Raw genomic sequence first — 15,865 nt, 5'->3', positions numbered from 1 at the left:
CTGGTGGTGGTCTTTGGGGTCGGTGGCATCAGTGTTCAGCAGCCTCGCCTCTGTCAGTGCGCCCCAGGGCAGCTGTGGCTACATCATAGCTCATCCCCACCAGCGTGTGAATGGGTGAATGCCTGATAGTGTTGTGAAGCGCCTTGAGGGGTTGTAGAACCCTAAGAAGGCGCTATACAAATATAGGCTTTTTATCACCTAATACCAGGTGGAGCAGGCTAGAGGCTAATGTTGCGCTAACAATGCTAACAGTGAATTAGAAGCAAATTATCGGCTCTAAAAAATATCTCAAGCTGCTTTTTCAATCAAAATCTATTTAATAATTTAGTGAAATGTGTGTGTGAGGTGAATAATGAGCCAATCGTGGCATTTTGCTTCCTTTAATGAGTCGTTTAGAACTATAACAGCAAGACAGCAAACAACTGCACTTCCTGCAATACAGGAGACAAACTACCAGAATAAGTGTAGAAAGTGCCTCAATGTAAAAACCCAGATGTATTTATCCACTTATCAACTAACTGTGTGTGACTAGTCTTTGCTTGTCATCTAGAATCTCCTGGCACTGATCTGTAACTGGCAACAGCCATGAAACTCCCAGAATAGCAGTGGGAAAATGATCCTTTTGCTGAAAAATGGACTGCTGTACCCACAGTTGACCACAGAATGTTATTCCTACAAATTGCACCTTTAAAGCACAACAGTGATTTTATTAATGTTATTCTACGTGTTACCTAATATTTGGATTCCTTTACTTTGCTTTAACAGTCAGTACTGCTTAACCCTGGTTTCAACAGAGAAAGTTCCTTGGATGAGAAGTGAAACAAAAAAGTCTAAGTTACTTTTTCCTGAACCTACGGGAATCCAGTGGGAGCTGGGAAGTGAAAGCAAAAAGAAATGTATGAAGTGTTCTCATACAAAAATCAAGATTGAGCTGATTTTCATCGGTTTGGGGGAGTGAGGTCATGCAGCACAAGAGTTAGAAAGTCGGCTCAAACTAGGATTTTACTCTCCTCTGGAGCCCAAATCTGCAAATTGAGATAGATTGAGGATAAGTGTTATAGAATAAAACATTGACTGAAGCACCCCTGCCGGCTTTTGTGTGTGTGTGTGTGTGTGTGTGTGTGTGTGTGTGTGTGTGTGTGTGTGTGTGTGTGTGTGTGTGTGTGTGTGTGTGTGTGTGTGAGTGAAATGGGTGATTTTCTCCTGCGGGTTTAAAAACTGAGGGTAATGATGTAGAATGGCAGAAGTTTATAGAGGCATTATGCCTACCTTTTACTTCTTTACTTACTCTCTCAAGGACTATTTCTTCATCTCCCCCTTCTCCCAGTGTCCCCTCCTCTCCATTCTTTATGGTGGCATTATTATCTCCCTCCCTCACCCATTACTGTTCAGGTTGGAGCAGAATAATAAATTCCCAGATCATGCCGATGCAGCGTTTCTCCAGCTCAAGCTCATTCTGTGGTGTCAACAGAAAGGCTGCAAAGAAACGCCACCAGACAACAAAGACCGGGGCTGATGATGATGTTTTTGGGATTTTAAAAGTATTTGTTTTAGGAAAGACACATTAACTTCTGTTATGTGTTCTGGAAATTAGAAATTGGGTTTAATAAAAATGCATCTTGATTGTTTCTTCTTTATTGTCTTTAGACTTTTCAATATTTTCTGTTCGAACTGGAATAAAAATCCCTAAATCTTGACTTTTCCTCTATCATCGTAGCCCCTCCTGCGTTTTCTGTTGATTTAGCCTTTTTTTTTTAATCTTCATCTGCTCTCTGTTGTAAAATGTAAATACCAAGACTCTTTGCTTTAAAGCTCCTCGCAATCAACGGAGCCTGATTAGTTTCTGTAAATGACTATGAATGTCAGTTCTATTTGTGCACCAGTGGAAGGCTGAGCACATCCCAAAACGATGCAGAAACTGAACTAAAAACAATCTTTTTTATTACACACAGTAACCACTCGTCTGCCTGGTCTCAAGACATATAAAGGTTGGCTAATGTTTTCTTTTTTTATTCATGTTTAATTTGTTTTGCCTCTTTCTTGCTTCAGTTGGCAGCTTATGGAGGAAAAGTCACTTTCATGGTGTCGTATACTACAGACCAACAGGAGCAAATCAGAGTCACCTCAGAGCCGGACCTTGTTATAGAGGTAAGCTTCTCACACATGGCCTGGTGGCCTCTGGGCCAGATCTGGTTAAAGCTCATTAACCGACACAGGAATCAGAGAAGGTCCAGTTCCAGTCCAGCTGCTGCTAGAGCTGCTTCATAAAGGTCATATTAAACATGTTTGTTTGTAGTCTTTGGTTATATTTAGGGTTTCTGCAGAGCAGGCATGTCCAAAGTGCAGACTGGGGACCATTTGCTGCCCTCTGAGTGATTTTGTTCTCGGCCCCCAATTGTTTTTATAGAATCAGAAATTTTGCCTGTCCATGATGTAGATCTAGAAGAAGACGGCCTCTTATATAGCGCCTCTCAAGATAAAAATCACGAGGCGCTTCACAAAAACAAAAAAATGTAAAAATATAAAAAAGCATTTAGAAAATGTTAAAAAATATATTTAAAATGAGCAAAAATAGACAATTGTGATTAAAAAACAACTGTTAAGAAAGAGAGTGAATAGGAAAGAGGGAAATCAGTGGATCCTGAGGAAGGTGGACTAGGTGGGGAGAGCAGAATAAAGAGAGAGGGGTTGAAGAAGGTCATACAAAAGCCAGCTTGAACAGGTGACTTTTCAGCTGCTTTTTAAAGGAGACCACTGAGTCCACTGATCTCAGGCTCAGTGGGAGAGAGTTCCAAAGTCTTTGGTCTTTAGCCTGGTGCTGCACAACCAGTAGGCTTTGATCACTGGACCTCAGGGACCTGCTGGGGGTGTAGGGACTAAGAAGATCACCAATGTAAGATGGTGCTTGTCCATGTAAGGCCCTATAGACCAGAACCAGGATCTTGAAATGAACCCTGAAGTTGACTGGCAGCCAATGAAGCTGGAGCAGAAGCGGGGTGATGTGGGTGTGTTTGGAGGACTTAGGCAGAAGCCTAGCACAGGCATTCTGAACCACCTGTAGACGGTTCAGGGAGATTCTGCTCAGACACGTGAAAAGAGAGTTACAGTAGTCTAAGTGTGAGGAGATGAAGGTGTGGAGAACTGTCTCAATTTCAGAGCGGGACAGAATGGAACTCAGCTTAGCAATGTTCCTGAGATGGAAGAAGGAAGAGCGAACAAGAGAACTGCCATTAGAATCCAGGGTGAGAGCTGGGTCAAAGGTCACACCAAGATTCCTGACAGAAGGTTTGGTGTGAGAAGCAAGCTGACCAAGAGAGTCTCTGACTTTGGGAACCAGCTTGTCTGGGGCACAGATGAGGATCTCAGTCTTATCTTCATTCAGCTGTAGAAAGCTCCCAGCCATCCAGGTTTTGATAGAGTCTAAGCAGGTGTGTAACAGCTGCAGCTTAGACATCTCATGGGGCTTAAAGGAGATTTACAGTTGGATGTCATCTGCATAAAGATGGTAGGGGATTCCTTTGAAGGAGCTCCGGATGTGCTGAAGAGGAAGCAGATAGAGGAGGAAGAGCAGAGGCCTCAGCACAGAACCTTGTGGGACACCATGGGTAAGAGAGGTGGTGGAGGACCTAAACTTGGAGACGGCCACAGAAAAGGAGCGCTCAGAGAGTTGAGAGGAGAACCACTCCAGAGCAGCTCCTGATAGGCCTACCCAGTCTCTCAGCCTCTCCAGTAGCAGGTGATGGTCAACAGTGTCAAAGGCTGCAGTCAGGTCCAGCAGGACCAGAACAGAACAGTCCCCTGCATCACTGTGAGTCAGAAGGTCATTAGAGACCCTAAGAAGAGCTGTTTCAGTAGAATGAGCTCTACGAAAACCTGACTGGAAGCAATCATAGATGTTATGTTCATCAAGAGCAGCTGTGAGTTGTTTAGCCACAACCTTTTCCAAGATCTTGGAGATGAACGGAAGTTTAGAGATGGGTCTGAAGCTGCTATGGAGAGAGGCGTCAAGACTCGGTTTTTTAAGAAGCGGGTGGATTACAGCGTTCTTAAAGTAAGCAGGGACTTGACCAGAAACCAGGGAAGCATTAATTATAGAGAACACACCCGGACCGATGGACTGAAAAGCACTTTTAAACAAAGATGAGGGTAAGATGTCGAGGGGGCATGCAGAGGTCTTCATAGAGTTAACTAGTTTGGTTAACTCAGGCAAAGAAACAGGAGCAAAGCTATCTAGGATGACGGGCCTGGTTGGAGTCGGGAGAGGCAGCGATAAGGCTGAAGGGGAGATGCTAGATCTAACCTTATTGACTTTGTCCACAAAGAAAGACAGAAAGACTTTTATTAGAGCCTGTAGAGTTTATAATGGTGTTCAATAAAAAATTAAAACAATTCTTCATGCAGCTCTTTGCATAAATTAAGTCTGTCTACTTTAATTAAAGAAATTAAGGTGGACAGACTTGTTCTGCAAGTGTCCTTTTTGTGTTTGCATAGTGTCTACAAATAAAGTCATTTAACTTACTGAGAACATTAGAAAAATTAGGTATAGCGAAATGCCTGCAAACAAATGCAGGCAGCAGCTTAAATCTTAACTCGACGAACGTCACCGAGGCTCATTCCTCTTGTTTATGTGCACAAATCTGTCGTGTGTGCGTATATATCCGTGTTCTCAACATAATTTTATCTTTACCCACAAGCCACTGGCTGTTTAGTGGTGAATAACACTAAACGAATCAGGAAAATAAAGAAATAAATCTGTAAAAAAATAAAAAAGACGGTGACACAAAAACAACTCTGGTTTGCAGAGAAGTGCTGAACTTAGCAATAAAATATGCAGATAAAGACTCCCACCTTCTCTCTCTGTATGTCTTTATAATGAGCAGGTTGAGATATGATGCATGGCAGCAATAAGCAAAGCAGCAACACTGTTAGTTAACTGTTAATGTTTCCCATATCACTAAACAACAGTGTGTGCATGAGCATGGGGAACACACAACAACAACAACAACAACAACAAGCTCAGCATGGTGGAAAAGAAATCCATTCCTTCAGTTCTTGGGTTTTATTTACTAGGATATGATGATAAAACTAGAATTATCTGGTCCTTATTGGGTCTCAAAATGAGGTAAACATAATTAATAACTTAATGACTCTAACTGTTATTGTTTATTTAGCAAAGACTAAAGCTATGCACAAGTGAACCCTTAGTTTTATTTATTAGCTTGCCAAAGTCTATAGGTTGATGTAAATGTCTTCTATATTTTTATTTTTGTGGGGTCATTTTGTCCAACAGTTTTTTACAGATGTGTTTCAACACTTAAGGTTTTTACTAATTTATCTGTAAATGGCTCTTTTAAGGTCCCATGGCATAATATTTGGGTTGATGTCTTGTAAATGTTTTGGAAAATCATTGCCTCATGAATCTGGAATACGATACAAAGCCAAATCTCCCATTATTCCAGGGATTTCCTGGGAGAGGAGAAAGTAACAGGGAAAATACGATGGCCCGGTCCTCTCTTCCATTCTGTCTCCATACAAAATTGGCCCTTTAGGATTTTGATGTCAGCATATTGCAACTGCTTTGACAATGAGTGATGTCACTAATCGGCGCCGAAAAGCGTCACGAGCATTTATAACGTTAAAAATGTTTTAATCAGTCAAAGTACCCTGTGATTTCATCCACTCAAGGGATAGGAAGAGCGGCTGTGTGACATAAAAATTAGAGTCCAATGAACAGAAGAAATGCTGTTTGCTATATGGCGCTTTGTAGGAGACCACCGAGTTCCGTGGATTACGGTGTCGGGAGGGGATCTCCGTGGCATTTTTCAGTTTTGGGAGTTTTGAAATGATGATTTTAAAATAAACTCTGATTAATTTCTTTCCGTTCCATTCCACTGCGATTTCCAAATGCATACCCCAATTCCTCGGATGATCCCTGAAATGGCCCGGAAAGCGGTCTTTTCAGGCCAACTAGAGCCCCCTTCAGACAGGCCATGAAAAACGGAAATGTTCCGGAATCTGTCCGTAAGACCTTTCTGTCTGAATACAAACATCCGGATAACGTGTTCCGGAATTTATCCGGACGAAGCCCCTAGTAACAGGTCCGGACTTGTTACGGACAGGGTGGCTGCTTCAGACTGGTGAGGCAAAGTTCCGGACAAGGGGGAGGAGGAGGGGACCGGGGGACGCTGTGCGCACCTAGATAGCCCGCTGCTGTAGCATGCGGCGAACCACGGCAGCTCGCCTCCTACGGTACCGTCTAGACGCGCGACGGAGCGCTTCACACCGCTTCAGTGATTCCTTTAACCATTGAGCTTCATCATCCAGGTCTCTTATGCGTCTTCGTGTGCGCAGAATTATGCTTAAGCGCCTCGTGATTTTTATCTTGAGAGGCGCTATAGAAATTATATTTTCTTCTTCTTCTTCTTCTTAACATGAGTCCGATTCTCTCTCCCCCCACCACCCTCCGCCACCGTCAGACATCTGGAACTTTTCCCTGCTGTGTGAACGCAGCCGAAAGGACAAGTTCCGGTACAAAAGTGGTGTGTCTGAAAACACAGTTCCGGTTAAAAACCGGATTGAATTGTCCGCAAATGTTCCAGAATGTCTGTCTGAAAAGGGCTTAGGTGAAACGGAGATACACGGAATTCCACGAAGGTTCCGTAAAAATACACGAAAGTTCCAATATTGGAAACAGGCCAAAAATGTTTCATTGATTTTTTTTTTATTTGCACAAGAGCTTTCTAATTCTGATGACTCAAACTGGTGGAAATGTGAACATGAATATCTTTCACACATTTCTCTCTGATCATCTGGAGTAACTGAGAAAGCAGCAGTGTTCTGAAAACAAAGAAATAAATAATAAATGTGGTCTTCTGATTGTACCGAATCTCAACAGACATTGTGAATAAATGTGTGGTAGTGTGGCTAAATACACACATGCTAGAATCAAGGGTTAAACAAGAGGAAACACAGGAATTAAAATAAAAATGTATTTACGAAAGGAGCAAAAAATAAAATAAAATAAAAAATAAAAAAACCACATTAAAGTCCAAATTCAAATGAGCAGGAGTAGAGAATGAAGAAATCTGTTAGACGGATAGTCACAGGCCAGTGCGCTTGTGTTATTTAAAGACATGTCAGTGTCGACAGACTGGGAGGAGGAGGAGGAAGAGGAGGAAAAGAGGACAAGTATTGGTCTTGTTGTCAACAAAAAGCCTCCAAACGATGACAATAATGAACCACCTACACACTGTCAAACTTTCTCACTCTGCTTCAGCCTTTGTTGCATCCTTTTCTCTTCATGCCCCACACTTTACACTCTGCATGTCTTTTGTACATTTTATATCTTTTGTTTTATTATTTGTGCAGAAATACACTCATGTCCGGGTTTAACTTGGGAAAGTTATAGAAAAAAGCTTGTTGCTTTTTTCCGTGATCCGGTGAGCACCGCAAAAACACGCATTTCTGTTTAAAATAGGCACTCTAATTTTATTTTCTTTGATTCCAAAAATGTGTATTAGTACTTGTATTTGAGATTAAAGAGATTAAAAATCATTTGGTGTATTACTGCAGGGTAAATTTGAGGCCGCTGCAGGGCAGCTTTCACTCATTGATGTATTCATGTAAACACGTGAAGAAATAACTTATAGACAGTGTTGGGCAAGTTACTTCAAAACTGTAATGCATTATTTATTACTTGTTACCCTCATTTTAAAGTAGTTCATTACATTACAAGATTACAGATTTTAAAATGTAAGACATTACACTACTTTTGCATTACTCTAAGTTACTTTTAACAAAACAACTTCAGTATGAATTTGGTAATCTGACTCTCAGTGAACTCTTGACACATCTGGTGGAAGCTGATGTGGTATCTGAGCTAGTCTTGCTGTTATAAACCGTGTGTACCATACCCTCTTCCTCACTCTCGCGGGGCTCCCCCGGAAGTTTGTGTGTAATTCGAGTACCGGTTCAATTGATCCAGTGATGTATTTGAAATAATTTTCTTGCTATATGTATTTATAAAATAAAAACAAACTTTTTATTTAAGAATTTAATTATTGCAGATCCAAACTGTATGAGCTCATTGAATAAAGAATAAACCAAGATAGCTCCTGCAGCTGCTTTCTCTGTCCTTATGACGTCTTCCTCTCAATCAATTAGTTTTAATGTAATGGTTTATTGACTAAATGCCCCCTTCAACCCTTCACTGGTTGTTGTCACTCTGTGTTAGCTGATACATGTTATTGATCTTTGCTCAACCAGAGATGGTCAGATACAAGATCTGGGCTCCGTCCACTTTTGGATACTCAGAACATCGATAGAGACTGAAGCTCATTACCTAATGATTATCATTAAATCTCACAGTTTTTTCTTCCTTTTTAAATCAACTGTGTCAGAAAATTATTGCTCTTTTAAAAACGATGCAGAAAGCATCAATCAAAGTTTGTGGGAGTAAAAAAATAAAAAAACAGCCACATTCTTTCTATATCTCTTTAACAGGGAGGTGGGATGAAGATTGTTGATAAACGGTATGGCCAGCCGGTGTACCCATCCTCAACCAGCACCAAGCACATTGTTCTCCTCCCAGAGAACTTCCTGGTTTCGGAAACGGGGCAGCCAATCAGTAGAAGGGATTTTATGTCTGTGCTGGTTAATGTGACAAGCATGATGGTGCGTGCATCCTACAGCACAGAAACCAGTGCTGTTTACAGGTTAGAGGCTTAACTTGTTGGATATTATTTGACATTAATATTTTTACTATTAACCCCTAACTAATTTCCCTCTAGGATTAATAAAGTATCTTTGAATTGAATTGAAGAACCCTGTTATGTCTATCCTGAACACCAGGAATGTAAGAAAACACTGATACACTGAAATATTGCGATATGTGTTCTAATCAAGGGGGAAATTCTGGCTGCCAAAGCAAAGGCTAAAATTGCAGTTCCCCCCTTGCCTTTGAAGTGTCTAATCTGAGTTTTTCAATTAAATTCTTAAAAATTGCAAATATAATCTGGCTTTTAGTATTGCAGTGCTTGGAATCATCTCCCCCGGATTGTGATATTTATCGTATTGCTAGAGTCTTGCCTAACAAACACGAAGAAGAAGGTTTGATAAATAAATCCTACTCCTGGGATTAGATTGTGTGTTAGTATACCCTAACCCCATAGCTGCATAAACAGGCTGCTTCCAAAGGCTTATGCTTGTATCTGTTTGTGTGTATCTCTGTGTGTGTGTAGACTCCACTCATTCCTAATGCAGGTAGCAAATCCTTTTGCCAAAGGAGAGAGAGCATCAGCTGTAGAGATGTGTACCTGTCCTCCTGGATACGCCGGATTATCATGCGAGGTATGCAAAGAAAAGTAGACAAATAAACCTGCAAAGGGAATGTAGATTCATCTCCTGCAGAACCTTTTAGGATATTCTCAAGGTTTACTGCTTTAGCGGATTTTTGGTAGCTTTTAAAACATGATTTTAGTTTTGAAAAAATGAACAAAAATTGCTCGTCCAAATTACCACACAGAAACATCATGCCACCACAGCAATATGAGTGCATCTCTAATAATATATTGTCTTTCTAACTGTGTGGAGATGTGTGTTTTCAGGCTTGTACTTCAGGTCATCGGAGGATCAACGGGAATCTGTATAACGGTGTCTGTGAACCTTGCCATTGTCATGGACACAGCACATGGTGCCACGAAGTGACAGGGCATTGCCTGGTAAGATTAATAAAAAATTAGATCATTGGGTTTCAAATAAATAAGAGCATTGAAATACATTTTAAAAACTGTCTCGTGTTGTAAAGTGCCTTGGGGGGCTGTAAAACCCTGAAGGATACTATAGCAAATACAAGCCAATTAACATTTAATGATATAATCTACACATATGGACTAATATGGCTGCACAGTGGAGCAGTGGTTAGCACTGATGCCTTGCAACAACAAGGTGCCAGGTTCGAACCCCAGCCAGTTTGCATGTTCCGTGCATGCGGGAGTTCTCTCTAGGTGCTCCGACTTCCTCCCACAGTCCAAAAAGGCTGATTCGTCTCTCTATAAAATTTCCTTAGGTGTGAGTGTGTGTGTGTGTGTGTGTGTGTGTGTGCATGATTGTTTGTCCTGTGTGTCTCTGTGCTGCCCTGCGACGGACTGGAAAACTGTCCAGGGTGCACCACGCCTGTGTGCCCGAAGGCTGGGGGAGGTAGGCGCCAGCCCCTCGTGACCCTGCGTGGATGAGCTGGTGTAGAAAAAGGATGGATGGAAATGAGCTAATATGGGAAATCATCTTTGTAAATCAAATCTATTCTTTTTGTGTCTGTGTCATTAAAGGACCTGCAGGCTGATATTCATCTGCACACATTCGTACATAATGTGTACACCAACACACACACACACACACACACACACACACACACACACACACACACACACACACACACACACACACACACACACACACACACACACACACACACAGGTACATGTTAACCCTCTTGTGCATCTCCACACACTCGCTCCCCATTCTACCCACTGCCTTAGGCTAATACTGTCAGTTTTCATTGCTGCAAGTTCACACACACTAAAACACACACGGAGAACACACACACACAGACCTGCAGAGATTGTATTACCGTGTTATGTTTCATTATGGATGAGGAAGATGGGACGTGTCAAATAGATACGGACCCAGAAGAAACAACAGTCAGTCAGGGAGGCTCTGTCCTCATATAGAAACACACACAGACACACACACACACACAGACACACACACACACACACACACACACACACACACACACACACACACACACACACACACACACACACACACACTCAGTGACAGATAGTCAAATCCATCCACGCTCACCTTGGCTGACAGCTGTGATTTGTAGCTGCAGCTGGATGACTGAATGATGCCACAAACTCACAGGTGGAGACGGCGTGCATGTGTCAGCGGTGTGTTTCAGCACGCTTAGGTCATTTCACAGGAGAAATCAATGACTTGGAACATCGTTGACATGCTTACAGATATGTTTACACAGGATGACAGCATAGAAAACAGCTATTGCTGCGGCTGAAGAAAAAATTACATTATTTTCAAAGTTTGCTGTAAAATGAACCCAAAACGTAAAAATCTGCAACAACAAAACAAAAGTTTAAACAGTATTTTTGTATTTTGAGTGACTATATCAATCTGTAAAAGTATCAAGTAAGCAACACGTGGTCCTGCATCCGTTCAGAATGCTTTTGTACTTCTGCTCATTGTTCGGTGCTAAACAGCTGGTTTTTCATCCATCCATCCATTTTCCTCCACTTATCCAGGGTCGGCTCGCGGGGGCCGCAGCCCGAGCAGAGAGGCCCAGACCCGACCCCGCCCCTCCGGGTTGTAGTTTTTCATGTTTTATTTGTGTATTTTGTCTGATAATCAACAAAATACCATATTTTAAAACTGATTTAACACGTGCATGTTACAGATGCTTCATCCTCACTTTAGCGACATGTTTCCAGTTTTCTTAGAGGTTAAAGTAAAAAGAATTTGATTCAATATTCAATATTTTTATATGTACATGTGAAATAATATGAAGAATTATGCAATTTAAGCTTTTTCGCATGTACTGAGAATGCTAAATGTAAATAAAACTTATTTTCTGGGAATAAAAAAACATCATTTACTATCAAAATGTATTTTAGATTCCCCTATGCTCAATTTTTGAAAAACAATCTAAAATAATAACTGGACTGAATGAGTTTTTCTTTAATAAAAATAATAATACTTATTTTATAAAGGGTTAGGTAAATCGGCACAGATGTGATAGCAGTAATGTATATTTTTGGACAACGATTGATTGTTTTATCCTGCTCTTGCTCTGTGTGTGAATCCTGCATGCGTGAGTGTTATGGTAATGAACGCAGCGCTCATCCTGAACTATATCATTAACCTTTAAAACCCTGAGACTTCTGCTGGCTAATAATTTGTTTTGTCGTATACAATTATTACCAGCAGCTGTAATTTCTGTAAAAATACACGAAGCGATTCTGTGCTAGGAATCTCTCTCTAACCTCCAGAAACAACACATTAATTACATTAAATACTGCTCGACTGAGTCTGTCTTTAGCTCATTCTTTATGCATTAGCTGTTAGCAGAAGTTACAGAACTCTGCGTCAGCAGTCAGTTTCTGCTTGTTGTTGCTGCTTCCTTGGAGATTTTTGGTCGTTGAAGCCACGTTGCAGTTTCACCGGGAAAAAGAATTAAAAGCTGATAAAATAAACATTAGATTAAATGCAACTTAAATCAGCATTTTGATGGATTTGTACCCAGAAAATTTCAAATCATCTCTCTTTATCTTCTGTAGAATTGCTCCCATAACACCATGGGCCAACACTGTGACACCTGTCTTCCTGGTTACTATGGAAATGCCACTCGTGGGTCACCTGAGGACTGCCAGCCATGTGCCTGCCCACTCAGTATTCCCAGTAACAAGTAAGTTCATATTGTAATGGTCTCAGTCTGTGCCCTTACTTTTCTCTTCCTGATCATTTCCTCCATCAAATCCCTTTCTGATTCTTCCTCTCTGTAGGTAGGACTTTAATTGTAGTGACATTATGTAAGAGGAATCATCCCCACAGGCAGCTACAACGTTATACATGCTGAAGCATCATCGCCGTGGGAGGAAATGTCATTATCATTACAATCATCTAAACTAAACTTCTAATAAGTCCTTAAGGACTTTCAAAATTCACCACCAGGCTCTGACTCCTGCTTCAAAAGTCACACATGCTGTGCAGTCAAAGGTCTCAATTACACTTTGGTGAAATCACACCAGCTCCTTTTGAGGGATCTGGAAGCACTTCAGAACGGGAGTGAAGTTTCATCAAAACACCGCCTGTACAGGAAAAACAAACCAGCATTTCTCATGTCTGAAACAATCATAAAATTAATTTCTAGGTTAAATAACGTCATGCAGTAAAAGCAAGCCAGACCGTTATTGATACTTGAGAAAATTATTAGAAAATGAAACTCATCGGGTTGAACGCCCTGTTGGTAAGTGTTACTGAACTAATGGATATTGGTTTGTTGGACCTGAATGCAAACACGCTGGAGACGAGTTACGTCTGCAACAGAATGAAAACAGAACTGATGGTCTTGTGTGAGGATCAGACAAATGACTGATGGAAACCAGGGAGTGTAGGTAATGGGACGGGTTAAGTGAAGGTAGAACGAGGGTGTTTGGCGTTTGTGAAGAAACGAGATAAAGAAAACTGACCTGAGCAACCAAAACCCCCCACGAGCCCTCCGCATCTTAGTTTCGCTCAGTGGAGGCAACATCCCGCCCACCACATGCTGTAATTGGCCCACCAAACCAACAGAATGCTCTGATTGGCCAGCCACCTGGCAGAGGCTCCAAAGGGGCGTGGCTAGACCGCCGTGCAGGGCAGAACCTTTTTGCTCTGCTACTGTCGGTCTAGATTTCTAGGCTGAAACTTGAGTAATAAATGAAGAAATACATGACTGATCGTACGAGCTTCTGTATGAGTAGTTTTCTTATTATTTTTGGCCCAAAAAATTACGAACAAATATGCAAATGAGCCTAAGCCTTGCCCCTTTGCTGTGATGTAATTGACCTTAATTCCTCCCCCTGGACTCAAACACACATATTGTTTGCCTATTCCTCCATTTGACTTTGAAGAAGTAATTATGTGTTGTACCTCCGGCTATGACGATAGTCTATTCAAACCTACTCTATCCAGACCTGGGAATGATGTCATACCTCCAGTTTTCAGTGTTAAAATGAAAAAAGGCCACAACTGTAGCTCATTATTCCAACGTTGGTCCATTTAAAATTCCTGTTTCCGTGGTCTAGAAGAGTAACCATGCAAAGACACAAAACTGAAAGGATCAACTACGTGGAAGAGAACGGAGCAGGAACTTGCTTCATCTGTTTGCTAGAAAGTGTTAAGTAGCTAAAACATGCATTCCTGACAACGAGAGAATAAAGTTTGTTTCAAATGTCATCATTATGGGTTTTGACACACACACACACACACACACACACACACACACACACACACACACACACACACACACACACACACACACACACACACACACACACACACACACACACACACATAGGCAGCAGCAGCTGAGAATTTTCTTGCAGTCAAAAAAAGCCATGTCCAAAACACTCCAAGCTAAAGAAAGACACAACTCTATCTCACCACTTTCCTGCTCTACCTTCCCTCTACCCTAACGGTTATAATAGCTGAAAGAAGCCACCACCACACACACACACACACACACACACACACACACACACACACACACACACACACACACACACACACACACACACACGTCAAAGGTTCCTCAAAAGTCCTAGTAACTTCTAACAAATTTTCTTGAATGTTTCTACTGAACTTTAAAGTTTGACCACTGACAGTTTCTACAAGTTTGCTTAAATTATGATAAAAGCTTTTTTATGCCAATCAGTAATTCCCTCAACGCTGGACATATTTGACTATACATTCGTGATTTAACATAGATATGATAGACATATACCTGATAAAGAAGTGGCAGTGATAGTTTCATTTGATGTTTTTCACAAGTGATCCTCAACTTTTTTCACTCGACTCCAAAGAGAGAGCAATCCTGAATCAGTTCCCAAGAGTTTTCCTGATTCCTAAACTTTCAGTTAGCCAAGATTGGAATGTTTATAATGGGTAAAACAAGGAGCTTCCAGGAATTCTGATTCCCTTTGAAAACACTGATGGAAAACTTCATTGATGCAACTTTTTATTCGTATTTCTGACATTTCTCTATTTCCGTTTAGCTGTGTTATAAGATCCCTTCCAAACGCATACTTCAGTTCACCTTTCCCCATAAAATACCTAAAGGTATACCCCAAAACATGGTTGTATATGACTTGTTACACAACTGTTCATAATCATATTTTATTAAAATAATTGCATTTGTAACGTTCCACACACCAAACAGGCTTATCTGTAACTCAAAGACCAGCTCATAACGAGCCAGTCAGTCCTCTAGTGAGTCAGGCTGGAGCCTGCAACCTGATCCAGCAGAACTATCTATAGTTTGTGGAAGTGGGAGGGTGTCAGAGCGAGGCTAAACAACTATCACTTTGCTTTGGTTTTCCATGCCTCAGCTCATTTAGGCAACAGTTTGTGACAAAGAAGGTTTTCTTTTTCACAGTCAGGTGTATAGCGGTGTAGATATGTCCATTTGTGTGATTGTGTATGACTAAAGGGACCAAAGAGTGACGTCAGGGACAGAGACGTCTCCCCAACAATGGCCTTAACTCACTTGTGTCTTCTTTTCCTCCTTTCCATCTCCCTGCCTTTTCCTACACTTGGACAACGCCATCGATCTTACCAACAACTTCAACAACAACTCCGTCGTCATGGGAACAGCTTCAGCCCCACCTGCCGCCTAGGTGAACAAGGGGAGGTGCTTTGTGACCAGTGTCGGCCAGGTTACGCTGGGCCACGATGCGACAGGTACCACACAGAAACATTTACATCTATCAGTCCACACAATCTGTCTTGTTTTGTGATTTTCTGCTATTAAAGTATACATTGGACCAATTAGGACTAAATTATTCCATGACCCTAATTGAAAACAAAGTAACCCATGGATGCTGAACATTAGGGCTACACAATATTAGGAAAACCTGCGATATGCAATAACAGTGATTAATATTATGATGACGATATTATTTGCGATAAATAAAAACTTAACTCAGGAACAAAAAGAATCAAAAACAACGAAAATAAAAAAATTACGAAAAAAATCATAAAATTGAGAAAAGCAAAAGATATGAGGAAAGAGAAAAAGAAAAGGAACAAGAAA

General features: G+C 41.1%; 1 protein-coding gene across 6 annotated transcripts in view; it reads left to right on the top strand.

Annotated features, from left to right (window-relative positions):
* lama2 (laminin, alpha 2) overlaps positions 1 to 15,865 on the top strand; it is a 246,629-nt gene that overhangs the window by 120,786 nt on the left and 109,978 nt on the right. For all 6 annotated transcript variants that reach the window (XM_070544166.1, XM_070544163.1, XM_070544160.1 and 3 more), the window contains exons 15-20: positions 2,050 to 2,148; positions 8,503 to 8,714; positions 9,240 to 9,348; positions 9,606 to 9,719; positions 12,351 to 12,478; positions 15,427 to 15,513. In XM_070544166.1, coding sequence (XP_070400267.1) covers positions 2,050 to 2,148; positions 8,503 to 8,714; positions 9,240 to 9,348; positions 9,606 to 9,719; positions 12,351 to 12,478; positions 15,427 to 15,513 — 749 coding nt within the window. The remainder of the gene's footprint in view (positions 1 to 2,049; positions 2,149 to 8,502; positions 8,715 to 9,239; positions 9,349 to 9,605; positions 9,720 to 12,350; positions 12,479 to 15,426; positions 15,514 to 15,865) is intronic.

Source organism: Nothobranchius furzeri, chromosome 2 (genome assembly GCF_043380555.1).
Source record: "Nothobranchius furzeri strain GRZ-AD chromosome 2, NfurGRZ-RIMD1, whole genome shotgun sequence".
NCBI classification, from domain to species: Eukaryota; Metazoa; Chordata; class Actinopteri; order Cyprinodontiformes; family Nothobranchiidae; genus Nothobranchius; species Nothobranchius furzeri.
Note: the sequence above shows the minus strand (reverse complement) of the source record. Positions and strands in the feature narration are given on the sequence as shown.